Below are 14,298 nucleotides of genomic sequence, written 5' to 3'. Positions count from 1 at the left end.
TATACAGTGGGACCCCCTTATAGTAAAAAATTGCCTTTTATAGTCTCAAAAAAGCTGCACTGCAATTGCAGGAAGCTGTAGATGCCGTGTTTGTGGGTCTGGAGGAGTATGGTTGTTGAAGGGCGCGAGCCTCTGCGGTATGTCTATATAGCATCTGGGAGTGAGCTGCCTAGCCTTGGTCCACAGATGCAGGGCTCGTGCTAGCACACTGTTGTTAGCTGTGTAGATGGTGCTTTGTTATTGCGACTTGGGCTGGAGCTTGGGCTCTGAAGCCTAGGATAGGGTGTCGGCTAAAAATAGCATGCTCGCGCAAGCTCAGCTACCACAGGTCTGTGGTCCTGGGCTGGGAGGCTTGCTCCCGGATGCTGTGTAAACATATCCTGGAAGACTATAGTTTCACTCCTGTCAGGGAGCTGCAGTAGCAATATCACCTCCTTTTCACTCCCACTGGGAACAGTTGCGGCAACAGCTAGAAGCAAAGGATCCTTCCTTACCCTTTCTCCACAACATAGGGGCAAATCTTCTTCTTCCTTGTTTATTCAGAGCAATGTAAGAGGGGAAATGATTGTTCCTTTGGAATGCAGCACTGAGCACCTGTCTGATAAGTGACAATTGCTGCATTCTTAGAGGATTAGCACTGGGAAAACCTTTTACAGTGAAGTGAAGTTGCAATATAATTGAAGTGAATATGCAATAAAATGTAATGATGGAATTCAGGACTTTCACTCTACTATAATTTAATGTGTCTCTGTAATAGTTTTAAAATGGAAACAAAAACATGTGTTGAGGAGTATAGATATGTTGCTTGCAAGTACTCAGCATTTCAGAAAAGAAATTATTTCATAGTCCTTTTTTTCCTCCATCAAGGCTATTGTGGTGACTGATGGAGAACGTATTCTTGGCCTTGGAGACCTTGGCTGTTATGGAATGGGCATCCCAGTTGGCAAATTGGCCCTTTACACAGCATGTGGAGGAATGAAACCACAGGAATGTCTGCCTGTAATCCTGGATGTGGGAACTGATAATGAGGTAAATACTTTTCCTAGGTTCCATGAACATTTCACATATTTTAGGAGCAACAGGCTGAACTGTATAATTGTATTTATCTGTTCTATTAAAGGGTAAAGTTAGAATTTTGGGTGAGTATATTATTCCATTTTTGTCTTATTTTTCCCTCATGTGAGTACTTATTCTCCTTCTTACTTGTTGTATATAATTATTCTTTAATACAGTTTTATTAAATTTACCAATATATTTAATAGAGTCTGTATACTGATATCTTTCTACTGACAATTTAGTACATTGAAAAGGCCCAGATTACTTCCACGGGCAAAAAGTCTGGCACAGGACCATTGATTGTGGAGATTTCACAATGCACCTGAAACCTTCCCTTCACCAGAGGTCCTACAGGTGGCCAGCACAGCCCCAAAAGTGGATTGCACTGGCTTAGGTGGGCATTTGGTGCATGCCCAGTGCAGCCTTCCCTGCATGGCAATTATATAGCCCACAGTGAGATTAGGCCCGAGAAAGGGACACTTCTCAGGAAGTGAATTCCCTTGGGGTGCAGCATCCCTCACACAGAAACTTTTTGTGCCAACTGGGGTTGAACTCTGTCCACTATGACTATTTTGTAAGGATGCCCAAAATTTACTGCTACTTCTTTATGAGCAAAGGTCCTATTTAATAACTTACTTCCAAATAATTCATTAATGCCTCTAGTCCCCGTTTCTTTTCTTCCAAACACATGAAGAGAAACTTGATGGTTTGTGAGATATTCACTGTTGTTTTCATAGGGTGAAATCCTGGTTTCACTGAAGTCTGTGGAAAAACACCCATTAACTTCTATGGTGTCTGGATTTGACCTTTAGTTTCTTTATCCTGTATTTATTTTGTTTTAGTATAAGAGTTGGTGTGAAAACTGGACTTTCAACCAAAGTGAAAATTTTTGTGAAACATTTTAATTTTGGTCGAAAAATTATGGTTCGTTGAGTGGTTTCACACATGTTCCACTAGGTATGTGCATGCCCAACACACTGGGGTCAGAGAGTTTTCTGCAGTGATTTCAAAACATTGTCTATACAGCTATTTTTAGAGCACTAGTGCAAACTCTGCTACCCAAGTCTGAGGACCCGGGCTGTGAGGCTCGTTCCCACTCATTCCAAAATGCTGTGTAGACACACCTACCTGTGTCATCTTGGCAATGTATCTTTTTAGCTGCACCTCTGAACATTGAAATTAGTCTACTTTTGAAATATATTTATGTCTAGTCCATAGGATAGCAGTGAAAAATAGTGTTTTTTCTTTCAAGAATAGAAAATAATAAAGAATTGATTGTGTACATTGTCCTGATGTCTTTGATATCTGGTATCTGACAAATAGTAAGTATGTAAGTATAGTAGAGGATAGACAGTTCAATATTTTTTTGTATATACAGGCATACAATTCTAAAAAATATATTCTTTATGAGATCAGTGATTTTAGAACACTCCAAGTGCACTCAATGGGTCTCTTTCCCAACGTGTCTAACCTGTTCTTAGAAACCTCCAACTACCCTTATAGTTAGAAAGCTTTTTCTAATGTCTAACCTAAATCTCCCTTGCTACAGATTAAGCTCATTACTTCTTATCCTACCTTCGGTGGACAGGGAGAACAATTGATCACAGTCCTCTTTATAACAGCTCTTAACATATTTAAGACTATTTTCAGGCCCCCCTCAGTCTTCTTTTCTCAAGACTAAACACACCCAGTTTTTTTAACCTTTCCTCATGGGTCAGGTTTTCTAATCCTTTTAACATTTTTGTTGCTCTCTTCTGGACTTTCTCCAATTTGTCCACATCTTTCCTGAAGTGTGATCTCCAGAATGTTAATGTGAATATGAACATAAGAGTTTGCAAAATTTCAAGGGGAACTAGTGAGAGGATGTTACCTAAAGCAGACAGTGTTTCCCTTCATGTAGGGGACCTTTTAAGTAACTCGCTTGGGTTGATATAACAATTTGGCAGCATTTCATTTTCAGTAAACTGATGGAGACCTTTAAATTCTTTCTTGAGGTTTGTTAATCTCTTGCTTAATGCAAAGTTACAGTATGTCTGGTAATACTCTCAGAAACTGTCTCAACTATAATGTAATAAAAGGTTATTTCTACTTCATTTCTAACTCATGGGTTTCAGGAATTTAGAAGCTTACTGGTAAATCTAAACAACATGAGCATATATCCGTTCAATCTCAAGCCTACCATAACAGCTAATCTTTGACCAAGTTATGGTTTGCTTTTTTTTTTTTGGTTAAAAAAATTACTTGACATCAAAGTCTATTCTATGAATTCATAGCTTTCAACTTCTCACCTATAGTAACTTAGTCAGGGCTACACATGGAAAGTAATGAAGCAGAAGAGGAAGAGTAAATGAAATTGCAGACCTTTTGAGATGACAGACAAGCAGTAATATCAAAAGACCTTCCTGCATAGTTTAATTTCAGCCAAATCAAAATCAAAGATTTATGGTTGTGATTTCAATGCATGGAACCAATTCAACAGCTTGAATGGGCTTTTGTACTTTGTTAAAGGCAAGATATCAATAATATTATTAGGTAGACATAATAAATAGTTTCAGGGTTTTTTACACATCCTGTCTGAGGCAAAGTTATTTTAGAATATCAGTGTAAAAATTGTGATAACCTTCGGGCCTTGGTTAAAATAGGTATTTTACTGTTTTTCATGGAGCTTCTATGTGGCGCCTACTGTTTTAGTTGTTTAAGTGACAGAATATTTCTTAAATGGCCCCACAGATGATTTTTATAAAACCTATGTTGTATAGGAATATTTACAAGTAAGAACACCAGTAAACACACACACACAAAATATACAGGTAGCCCTACATATTTTAGGTGTGGTGTTATATTCAGTGATGGACACAGGCACTTGTGCAGTATTGCAGTATACTGAGAGATCCACAAATAGTTGGTTTTTGGATACAGGTGGGTATTTTGTGAAGAATTGCAATATGGAGGTAAATACATCGGTGTTATATATTAAGTATTCAAAGGAGAGAGTGGCATTTTTTAGATAAAATACAGTGTAGTTTGAGCTTGAAGTTGTTACTGTTTTGTCTTTGTTTCTTACACATTACACATTGTTCATTGGTTGAACACCAATACCCTTCAAACCTGGTGTTTAATCATCTAATTAGAATACTGTTACACATTTCATTTTTCTTGTATTTTGTTCACCTGCATTATGATTGTAGAGTTTTCTCTTGTGAGCCATGGAATGGGAGTGCATTTCCTGGCTCATATTAATAATCTGAGATCCTAAATAATTTTTTTGTTGTTTTATAAATGTTAGGGGAGGGCTGCATAGGGCATAATAGGCTCGTTTTCTTGTTGTCTAAAGCTGAAGATTTTGTCCAAAACCTGAAAATTTTTGATTGAGAAACACTGTCTAGTATCTAATGGGAGTTGTAGACTGCTCTGATGCACCACATCTCCCTTCTTGCTGAGTTGCTGAGGTGCACCATGGGAGATGTAGTTTGGCCAGGGATTCCAGTCCAGATAGGAGAATGGGGCATGAGGCAGCCTGGTATACTTTCCAAATCAAAATTTTTCAGTTTGGGGATTTTTTGTTGTTTATAGCGATGTGTTTTGGGTTTTTTGTTTTGTTTTGATAAAAAGTCAATTTTTCCGTGGAAAGCTGGAAAAAAATTGTCTAATTGAAAACTCAATTTTCAATCTAAAAATAGTTTCAATAGAAAATGTTCATCCAACTTTAATAATCTACTGTATCTGCCCACATCCTCTTCAGCAAAGGTTGAAACTGCTTGAATATATTTAATTTTTGATTATGGAAGTGTAGAAGAATTAGTTTCTATTGGAATTTTCCCAGTGTTTGAGAGTAGTAAGTTATGGAAAATATCTGTTCAGAAGTCTTCTTGTGTGGCACCCTGAAATTCTATTTTCTGTTTTTTGTGTATGTGTTGTCACTTATCTATCTTACCATTATTCAGAACTGCATAAGAATGGCAATTTTTCGTATAGATCTGCTCTTCAGAATCATTAGTTTGTTTTCAAACTGGATTACTGTTCTGGTGTGGAGGCAGCTATTATTGATTTTCTCATTCCATAATATTTGTATTACAATAATTCCAGAGTCCTCAGTCTGGATGATGGCCCTTATTATGTTTGGGGCCCCATTATATGCTTAACACAATGTCATGGTCCTATTCCTTGAATAATTTACATTTTAAAGAGATAGATGACATACCAAGAGTTTGGGAAAGGAATATAATCATATGTGATTCTTATATACCTATGCATTTTTCTTATTTTTCTAAATAGTTAAAGTAAATGCCAGTTATTCCCATCTGGCCATCAGTGTACCCATCATTATGTATTAATACTTTGCATTCATATATGTGGAATCTTATGTCCACTAAAATAGATATGGATTTAATGTATCCTGGATGTTAAAACAGGCCACAGGGAAGATTTGTTGTCAGCAACAAAAATGTTAATAGAAACCTCTACTGGATACAAAGCTCTTTACTGTAGCACAGGTTTTGGAATACTACATTGTATTTGGAAACCACACTTCCTGTTTAATCTTGTGTGATGGTTTGCTTGTCAGCCTGTACCTGCCTTTTGGCTATTTTATTTCTCCACAAAGTTCTTTATCTTCTATTCAAATTTTTATCTGTGGGCTAAATCTAAGTTTTCTAACTTGTCTTTTCTTCTTTGAGTTTGTACAGTATATATGTACATTCATACTATATATGAGTTCATATAGAGTAACATGCAAAAAAAGTTAACATTAAGACTAGTAAGCTCGCTTGTTTAGGAGTAGCTCTTTTTGGAATATGGTTCAATCTTCAAAAATGGCTTCTTTCTCCTCAAGCAGAGGTTGGGAATCATGCTGAAGTAGAACCCACAGCTCTGAGGAGTGAGTAATGTGGAGTTAGCGTGGTATCAGACAACATTGATCTGTTTTGGTTTTAATGAGAAATCTTAGCAAGGTCCAAAGGGACTTCGTGCCATTAAATTTTTCTTACAAGACTCACAAAACTGAATTTGTTTGCCAAAATAATATATAATTATTCTTAATGTCTTTAAAAGTGAATATCTAGTAAATTTTAGAAATCACTTCCTTAATTAAGAATGTAAGATCAAAAAGGTGTCAATATTTTAATTGAACAAAATATAAATATAAATTTTGAGTATGTAACTTTAATATGGCATTATCTTATGCTTACTATGGGCTACGTTGTCATTTTTCATCTAGCCTGGAGCCAGGGTGGCATGTCATCAGGGTCATAAACTGGGGGTGTCATCTTCAGCTCAGGCCCCTCTCTAGGTCCTCACTTCCGGGCTATATCTTAAGTCTTACAGATTCTTTCTACATAACATTAAGATATTACCTTTCTTATCCATTCATGCAGCTAAAACTCCCTTCCAAGCTCTCATCATCTCACATCCTGATTACTGCAACATCCTTTTCTCTGGCCTTGAAAAATGCAGTCTTGTCTTGTTCATTTCCATTCAAAATACTCCTATAAAGATCGTTTTCCTAGCTGGTTGCTTTGACCATGACCTTCTCTTTGCATCCCTCCAGTGGCTTCCCATTCTTCATCAGATCAAACATAAATATCACAGGATGGCTAGCCCTTTGGGACATGGTTCCACTCCCACCTGTGACATGCTTAACTCACCTCCCCAGGTAGAGAGATGAATGTCACATGACAGATGAGTCATGTGGCTAAATGAATCCTGTAGGGGTAGATAAGAGAGGCTGTGAAGGTGAAGGAAGAGGAGACCTTGAGTCCTGTCCAAAGAGAAGGGGGACTCCGGGTAGGAAGGCCTGGGAGTTGCTGTCCTCAAATGAGTGCAGAGAACTAGTAACAACTAGAAAGGCTGGAATGTAAGGAAAGACTTGGCTGAAGAGCGAGCCTCAGTAGGAAGTTTTGTTTCCCTTGTGAACTCTGTTAATAAATCAGACCAAAAGAAGAGGAGGTTGTTATTATATGCATAAAAGACTTTGAGAGTTACTGAGAAGCCCAAGAAGGGAGACTGACGCAATGGCTAGCCTGAAGCCAGACCAGGTAGGTGGTGAGGCTACATTAAGCTACTTATCTTCAGTGTCAAAAACTTGTTCATTTTCACTAGGCTGCGATAGGGGGTTGGGGTGCGGGAGGGGGTAAGGGCTCTGGTTGGGGGTGCAGGCTCCGGGATGGGGCCAGAAATGAGGGGTTATCGGTGGGGAGGGGGCTCTGGGCTTGGGCAGGGGGTTGGGGCGTGGGAAGAGATGAGGGGTGTGGGATCTGGGCGGTGCTTATATCGGGCGGCTCCCCAGAAGTGGTGACATGTCTCTTGGCTCCTAGGTGCAGGGGCAGCGAGGCACACACCCTCACAGCTCCCATTGTCCGTGGTTCACGGCCAATGGGAGCTGTGGGGCCAGTGCTCAGGGTGGGGGTGGTGCGCGGAGCCCCCTTGGTTGCACCTCCACCTAGGAGCCGAGGGACATTGCACGGCTCCCTGGAAGCAGCGACAAGCCAGGTAGGAAGCCCGTCTTAGCCCCACTGCGCTGCCAACTGGACTTTTAACGGCCCGTTGACAGTTATGTTTCAGTAAAGGGCTCTCGTGTCTGGTCCCTTTCCCCATTAGTCTGATAAATCTCAGAATCTGTTGAATTTTAGAATATGGTTCAAAGCTCAGCTGCTTTCCCAGCTCTTTCCTTGAGGGTAGCACTGGGAACAAGTGGTACAGGTCAATATACTTATTTGACTCTAAGGTGAAGTTTATTGGGGGGGAAAAGTTAAAACTGATATTTGATGTTTGTTAGAAATTTTATGTGTGTCTGGAGATGTTTGTAATGACTTATTGTTATACGTTTTTAGCTATATCTTCAGTTAGAGTAAATCATTGTAGTTCCATTGACTCATTAGAGCTATTTCAATTTAGATCAGTTGAAAATTTGGCTTCTTGTTTAGCACAGTAAGAACTACCAGAATGGGCAGGGTTCAGAAGATTGCACATGTGAATTAATCTGTGTGGATGGGGAAAGGATACAGAAGGATTAGATGCAGTAGTGTTAACCAAAGAGAGGGATAGAGAATGAAAGTAAAAAGTGTAGGGAAAAAAGTGAGTGAGTGGAAAGGAGGAGGACAGGGAGAGTTTGTCTAGTCAGAGCTATAACCTTTAGTTTGTCTTTAGATTAGGAAATTAGTGAGCTTCATGAGCGAAGGCAAACAAGAGGCTTAAAGGTCAAACCGATTAAAAGATAAGCTGCATTATAAAAGGAAAGAACAAGCATAGCTGGACAAGTCAAGTCTGGCTTTGAAAAGAGTCCCTCTGAGATCTGGTTGAGTTGTACAAAACCCTAGCTGGGGGTGACTATACAAATGTAGACAGGAAAAAATAAGATGCCTATATTATGTAAGATAGTCTGATATTAGACATAGAAAGAAAATTATTTTTGATTTACATAATTATTTCCCTCCATCAGTCACACCCCATGTTTTAAAATGTCAAACTATTTACTGTAGATTTGTTTTGAAACACTATTTTAACCAAGCACAAATAAAAATATATTACATTATTCAGTGTTTTGTCTCTTTCTGTGCAAGTCATTTTTACTTCAAGCATAATTTTATTTTAATAAATGTTATATATTCATAGATTTTATGGCTAGAAGGGATTGTTATGATCATTTAGTCTGAGCTCCTGCATAACACAGGCCTAGAATTTTGCCCATGTTGACATAGGTTACAGTTGTGCTTTCAAAGTCACAGATGGAAAAATAGTTAGTATACTACAGCTCCTGTTCCCCTGCCCCTCCCTCATATGCTAATAATATATCTCAGCAGCTACTTTGGGTTGGTAATTTTACTATTAGTATGTTGGCTAACCAGCCACCCCTTTTGAGTCTCATCTTAAAACATATTCTCTCCTTTTCGTACGTCTAGAACGATTTTATTGTCAAAGAAGGCACAGATTACATGACTTTCCATTTTTGGGAGTACAGTGTTACTCTTTTCCACTTGGAGGTCTCCTGCAGAAAGCTGGAAAGTCCTTCCACATTTGTTCCCTCTCTGGCAGGGAGAAGTGAAGAGAGACCAACCTTCCCACAGCAGGACCTGCCTGTTTAGAATGGGTTTGTCAAGTTTCCTTCCCCACTCTGAACTCTAGGGTACAGATGTGGGGACCTGCATGAAAAACCCCCGAAGCTTATTTTTACCAGCTTAGGTTAAAACTTCCCCAAGGTACAAACTGTTTTACCTTTTGTCCCTGGACCTTATGCTGCCACCACCAAAGTGTCTAATAAAAATAACAGGGGAAGTGCCCACTTGGAAATGTCTCCTCGCCCCAAAATATCCCCCCAAGCACTACACCCCCTTTCCTGGGGAAGGCTTGATAAAAATCCTTACCAATTTGCATAGGTGAACACAGACCCAAACTCTTGGATCTTAAGAACAATGAAAAAGCAATCAGGTTCTTAAAAGAAGAATTTTAATTAAAGAAAAAGTAAAAGAATCACCTCTGTAAAATCAGGATGGTAAATACCTTACAGGGTAATCAGATTCAAAACATAGAGAATCCCTCTAGGCACAACCTTAAGTTACAAAAAGACACAAAAAAAGGAATATACATTCCATTCAGCACAACTTATTTTATCAGCCATTTAAACAAAACAGAATCTAACGCACATCTAACTAGATTGCTTACTAACTTTTTACAGGAGTTTTGACCTGCATTCCTGCTCTGGTCCTGGGAAAAGCATCACCCAGACAGAGAGGACCCTTTGTTTCCACCCCCTCCAGCTTTGAAAGTATTTTGTCTCTTCATTGGTCATTTTGGTCAGGTGCCAGCAAGGTTATCTTAGCTTCTTAACCCTTTACAGGTGAAAGGGTTTTTCCTCTGGCCAGAAGGGATTTAAAGGTGTTTACCCTTCCCTTTATATTTATGACAGGATGAAGAGTAATGGTCCTCCAAAACCAGTGTTTCCTGCGGGTGCTGGGATCCATATGCAGTGTGGAGATGTGGTGGTAAAGGCTTACCCTTCACTCCAGTCCATGGTCCCCTCCTAAGCTAGGAAATGTATGACACAGCTAGCTGACATGCTTCAAAGAAAAAGCTTCAGAAAAGACAAATTTAATAAAACTTAGCATAATTTTTGGTGATTTAACTTTAAGATTTTCCCCCAAAATGTTTTATGATAAAACAGCTTCTTAAATTCTCTTGCCCTGTGGTTATGTAGGGACTGATTTTCAGAAGTTCTGAGCACCCCAGTTGAAACAGAAAGCAATTATATTGGCAGGTTCTCAGCACTTTTTGAAAATCAGGAAACTTATTTAGGTCCTAAATATGGATTAGGAAACCTACTTGTAGGTACCCTTAGAAGAAAAATACACTGGGTATACCGATATACACCACAAATTTTCTGAAATGTATAGCATCTGCTGCTTTGTTTAAGAAGATTAGGTCCCAAAATAAGTTTGTTAAAAAGAGGAGAGTTTTCAAACCCTAATATGAATTGAGTTTATTTTATACATTTTGACTTATCTAAATGAAAACATTTTACAAATGTTGACAGTTCATAAAGGGCAGAAAATTGATAAACAACAGATTAATGGCTGTGAAGCAGAAAGTAAAATGAACGTAGGTAGAAAATTAACCTTACCGGTAGAACTTCACTACCCAGTAAAGTATATAATGAATCAAACAGCATAACTGGAAAAATATAAATTACATTTGCAAACATTATTTCGTTTTATAAGACTCTTACATTACTAGTAGCAAGGGATAGTTATGATCCAAGAAGCAGATGTGGATTCAAATTTATATTTCCTCCAAGCACTTCTCTTGTGTATGTACTTGGTGTTTAAGCTTTTCCAACAGAAGGAGAATCCATATTTTACTATGACACAATTCCATAGAAATGACATTTTCCCAAGAATGTGCAATGCAGAGTCTTGCTGCTAACATTAAAAAAGAAATTAACTGCATTAAAATGCAGTTGAAATTTTTTTGATGGAACAGTTTTCCATCACAGTGTGCAGTTTCATTAAAACTAAAATGCTCTGCAGGAGCAGGTCTATTTCATCAAAATTTTGGGAAAAAAATCAAAATAAATCATTTATATTTTCTTGTTTTGTTTTGATAAGGCAAAAATGTTTCATTTAGACTACCATTTTGATTCATTTAGACTTTTATATTGTATATAATCTATATCTAATATTTTATTATGTTTCAACATTATTGAAATGTTGGTGGGTAGGAATAGTCAGGGTGATAGGAATGGTGTCCCTCGCCTGTTTGCCAGAAGCTGGGAATGAGTGACAGAGGATGGATCACTTGATGATTACCTGTTCTGTTCATTCCCTCTGTGCACCTGGCATTGGCCACTGTCGGAAGACAGGATACTGGGCTAGATGGACCTTCGGTCTGACCCAGTAGGGCCATTTTTATGTTATGAAATGTTTTAATATCAAAACATGTACATAATTCTGCATCAACATTTTTCAGAATTTTCATTCTACAGTGTATTTTGGAATTTCAGCATTTTGTTGCAATTCAGAAGAAAAACAAACTTCAAAATATTGGAATTTCCTGTTTTCTAACTGGCTCTAATTTCTACCCTATCTCTACTAATGGTGAGAATTTTTATTTTGACAGAGTCTCTCTAAATCTGTAAAATACTGTGGTAGTTTGTTTGGGATGCACTGTACAAAATAAATTTGTATTGTATTATCACAAAAAATTTAAAGATTTGAAATACTGGAAAGCATGACTCCTCTTATTTCAGGATGATCAGGTGCCCTGTGAATTCCCAACACCGGTTATTCTTGAAAACAATTTATTTCAGAAATAAAGAATCAAGGAACTGAGATTATAGAAAGAGGATTTTTTTCCAGTTAAAGTGCTATATTTCTTTGAGCTGCAGCATACCCATAATTTTTCAAACTCCTTCTCTAAGATCTGGTCTACACTTAAAAATTAGATTGCTCTAGCTACATTGTTCAGATCTGTGACACATTTCATGCCCTGAGTGCCATAGTTAGGTTGACCTAACGTCTGGTGTAGATGTGGCTAGGTTGGTGGAAGAATTCTTCTTTTGACCTAGCTAATGCCTCTCAGAGAGATGAACTAATTACACTGACAGAAAATTGCTTCCATCAATGTAGGTAGCATCTACACTGCGACACTACAGAGGCGTAGCTGCAGTGTCTTTGCTATGCCGCTAAAGCGGAAGTACAGTAGATATGGCCTAAGGGTGCAATTCTGTAATACTGAATAACTCCTGAGGGGTTCTGACTAGAGCTAGTCAAAAAAAATTTTGGGGGGAATAATAAATTCACCAAAAAATGGAGACCAAAACTATTCACAAATTCAGGTCCAGTTTGGTGAATAGTTTTGGTTGCTTAAAAAATTAGGGGGGGAAATTAGAAAAAGTTAAAATGGTTTGGTTTGACATTATCAAAATGAGCCATTTTGACATTTCATTTCAAAATGAACCATTTTGTTTTGAATATGTTGATTCAACGTGAACAATTTTGTTTTGTTTTTATTTTGGTGAGAAATACTGAAAAATGTCAGTTTCGGTTTTGGGTTTGGCCACTGAATGAAAAAAATCAGTTATTCACTCAGCACTAATTCTGAGCACTCTACTCTGAGTTCAGTATAAGTGGAGATGCTCAGTATGTTGTAGGAATGGGTCCTATGCCTCTGATTTTTCTGGGGAGGCTGTTTGCTGAAAATGAAAGTATCTGTTCCAAAGATATATTTCAGTACCAATTCTGAGTACAGATAGCCCTGGTTGAGCTTCCCGAGCTGGACACTCACCAGGCTACTGTGTTTGCGTCCCCATATCTTGTACCTATGTTCTCTTCACTGCCTGTGACTGAGCAGAGTCCAGGCACTGCCTCTGGCTTTAGGTCTCTAGGCACATTCTTGAGGTGCAGATCTTTCGTCTCACATTCCCTTCTGAGTGGTGAGACCCCATGGTCCAACTCCTTAGGCCCTGTGACTAGTGCCAGCTTCCCCAGACTCCTGAACACCCTTTCCCAGAATGCCAACCTTATAGTTACTCTGGTGTACAGCTTACTTTTTCAGGGACATGTGATAGTTGAAGGACTTAACACAAAGGCTTTACAAAGCTTTCAAAACCAGTCACTCTTTACTTTAGGTATTGCAAGAAATATACAAATCCAGACAAAAACAATAAGAGGTCCATATGGCATTCCCTGCCTCACTTTCCTCACCATTCTGGAGTGTTCTTCAGAACTGGGACTGTATCTTTCTGGGCTCCAGCTCCCCATTCTGGGACTCCACTTCCCCAGGTCAGGCTTTTCTTCCCAGTCATGGGGTCAGTCCTCTCTTCTCTAGCCAGCTTCCTTGGACTTTGGCTGTTCTCGCCATCAGAAATGTATCCTCTCCTTCCAAAAGCTTGTGTCTTTGTTCCTCCTGTGAGTACTTCCTCTGATTTCTCCCCATTCCACCCCCCTGAGTCTCAGGCTCAGGTTTTTAAGATGCAGTGCTAACACCTGATCTCTTCGTTGCTTTTGGAAAAATTCTACTCCTTCAAACGCCAGCCCTTTGCGCCAAAGTTGGAGAAAACTGGTTCTTCTAACTTCAGCCAGCCTATTCTTCTAAGATCCTCCCATTTGAATGGATGACCATCAAGATTTAACAACCGTCTGTTGTTCCTGATCTGGGAAATACATGGCACAGAAATGGTGGATTACACATACACTGAGGCATTCAGTGACACAGCAATTTAATAAAATCAACCAGAATTCATAAATTGTTCATAGATAGCGATGGTATTTCAGCATGTTCATTCCCTGATGATGAAATGCACCAATTGTGTAATCTACTGTGTCATTAGCTTGGCTCGGCTCCTGAAGCTCAATTAGAGCCAGGTGTACGGCTCAGGCCTTTCTTGAACTTTGATGACTTGCTGATCTCTTAGCTCTAAGTGTGTACAAGTAATATAAATGGGTTTCCCCCCAGCCCTTTTTAAAAAAAAAAAAAAAAAACCTCAAGAGATCATTACAGTTTTAATATGTTCCGGTGGTGCTTCAAAGAACTCTTTTTTATTTTACATGGCTAATTCTAAGTAGATCTATGTGATCTTTCAAGTGAATGAACCTCAATTAAGCCCTTTTGGGGGAAAGAAGTTTACAAGGATAAAGTTTGAACTTGCTGCATTTCTAAGTATGAATGTGTTTTATATCTTTTGTGTAGGTTTTTTCATTAAAGCACTAGTGTGTAAAATAGACATGTTCAAGTTTTCAATAAATTTAATTTAAT

The 14,298-nt window shown here is 38.6% G+C and overlaps 1 protein-coding gene across 2 annotated transcripts in view; it reads left to right on the top strand.

Annotated features, from left to right (window-relative positions):
- Positions 1-14,298, top strand: part of ME1 (malic enzyme 1) — a 342,941-nt gene that overhangs the window by 167,497 nt on the left and 161,146 nt on the right. For both annotated transcript variants that reach the window (XR_012157982.1, XM_073336566.1), the window contains exon 5: positions 868-1,029. Coding sequence is in view for 1 of the 2 variants with exons in the window: in XM_073336566.1 (XP_073192667.1) it covers positions 868-1,029 (162 nt within the window). In the remaining variant the exon portion in view is untranslated. The remainder of the gene's footprint in view (positions 1-867; positions 1,030-14,298) is intronic.

Source organism: Lepidochelys kempii, chromosome 3 (genome assembly GCF_965140265.1).
Source record: "Lepidochelys kempii isolate rLepKem1 chromosome 3, rLepKem1.hap2, whole genome shotgun sequence".
Taxonomy (NCBI): domain Eukaryota; kingdom Metazoa; phylum Chordata; order Testudines; family Cheloniidae; genus Lepidochelys; species Lepidochelys kempii.
The sequence above is the reverse complement of the archived record's forward strand: the minus strand, read 5'-3'. Positions and strand labels throughout refer to the sequence as shown.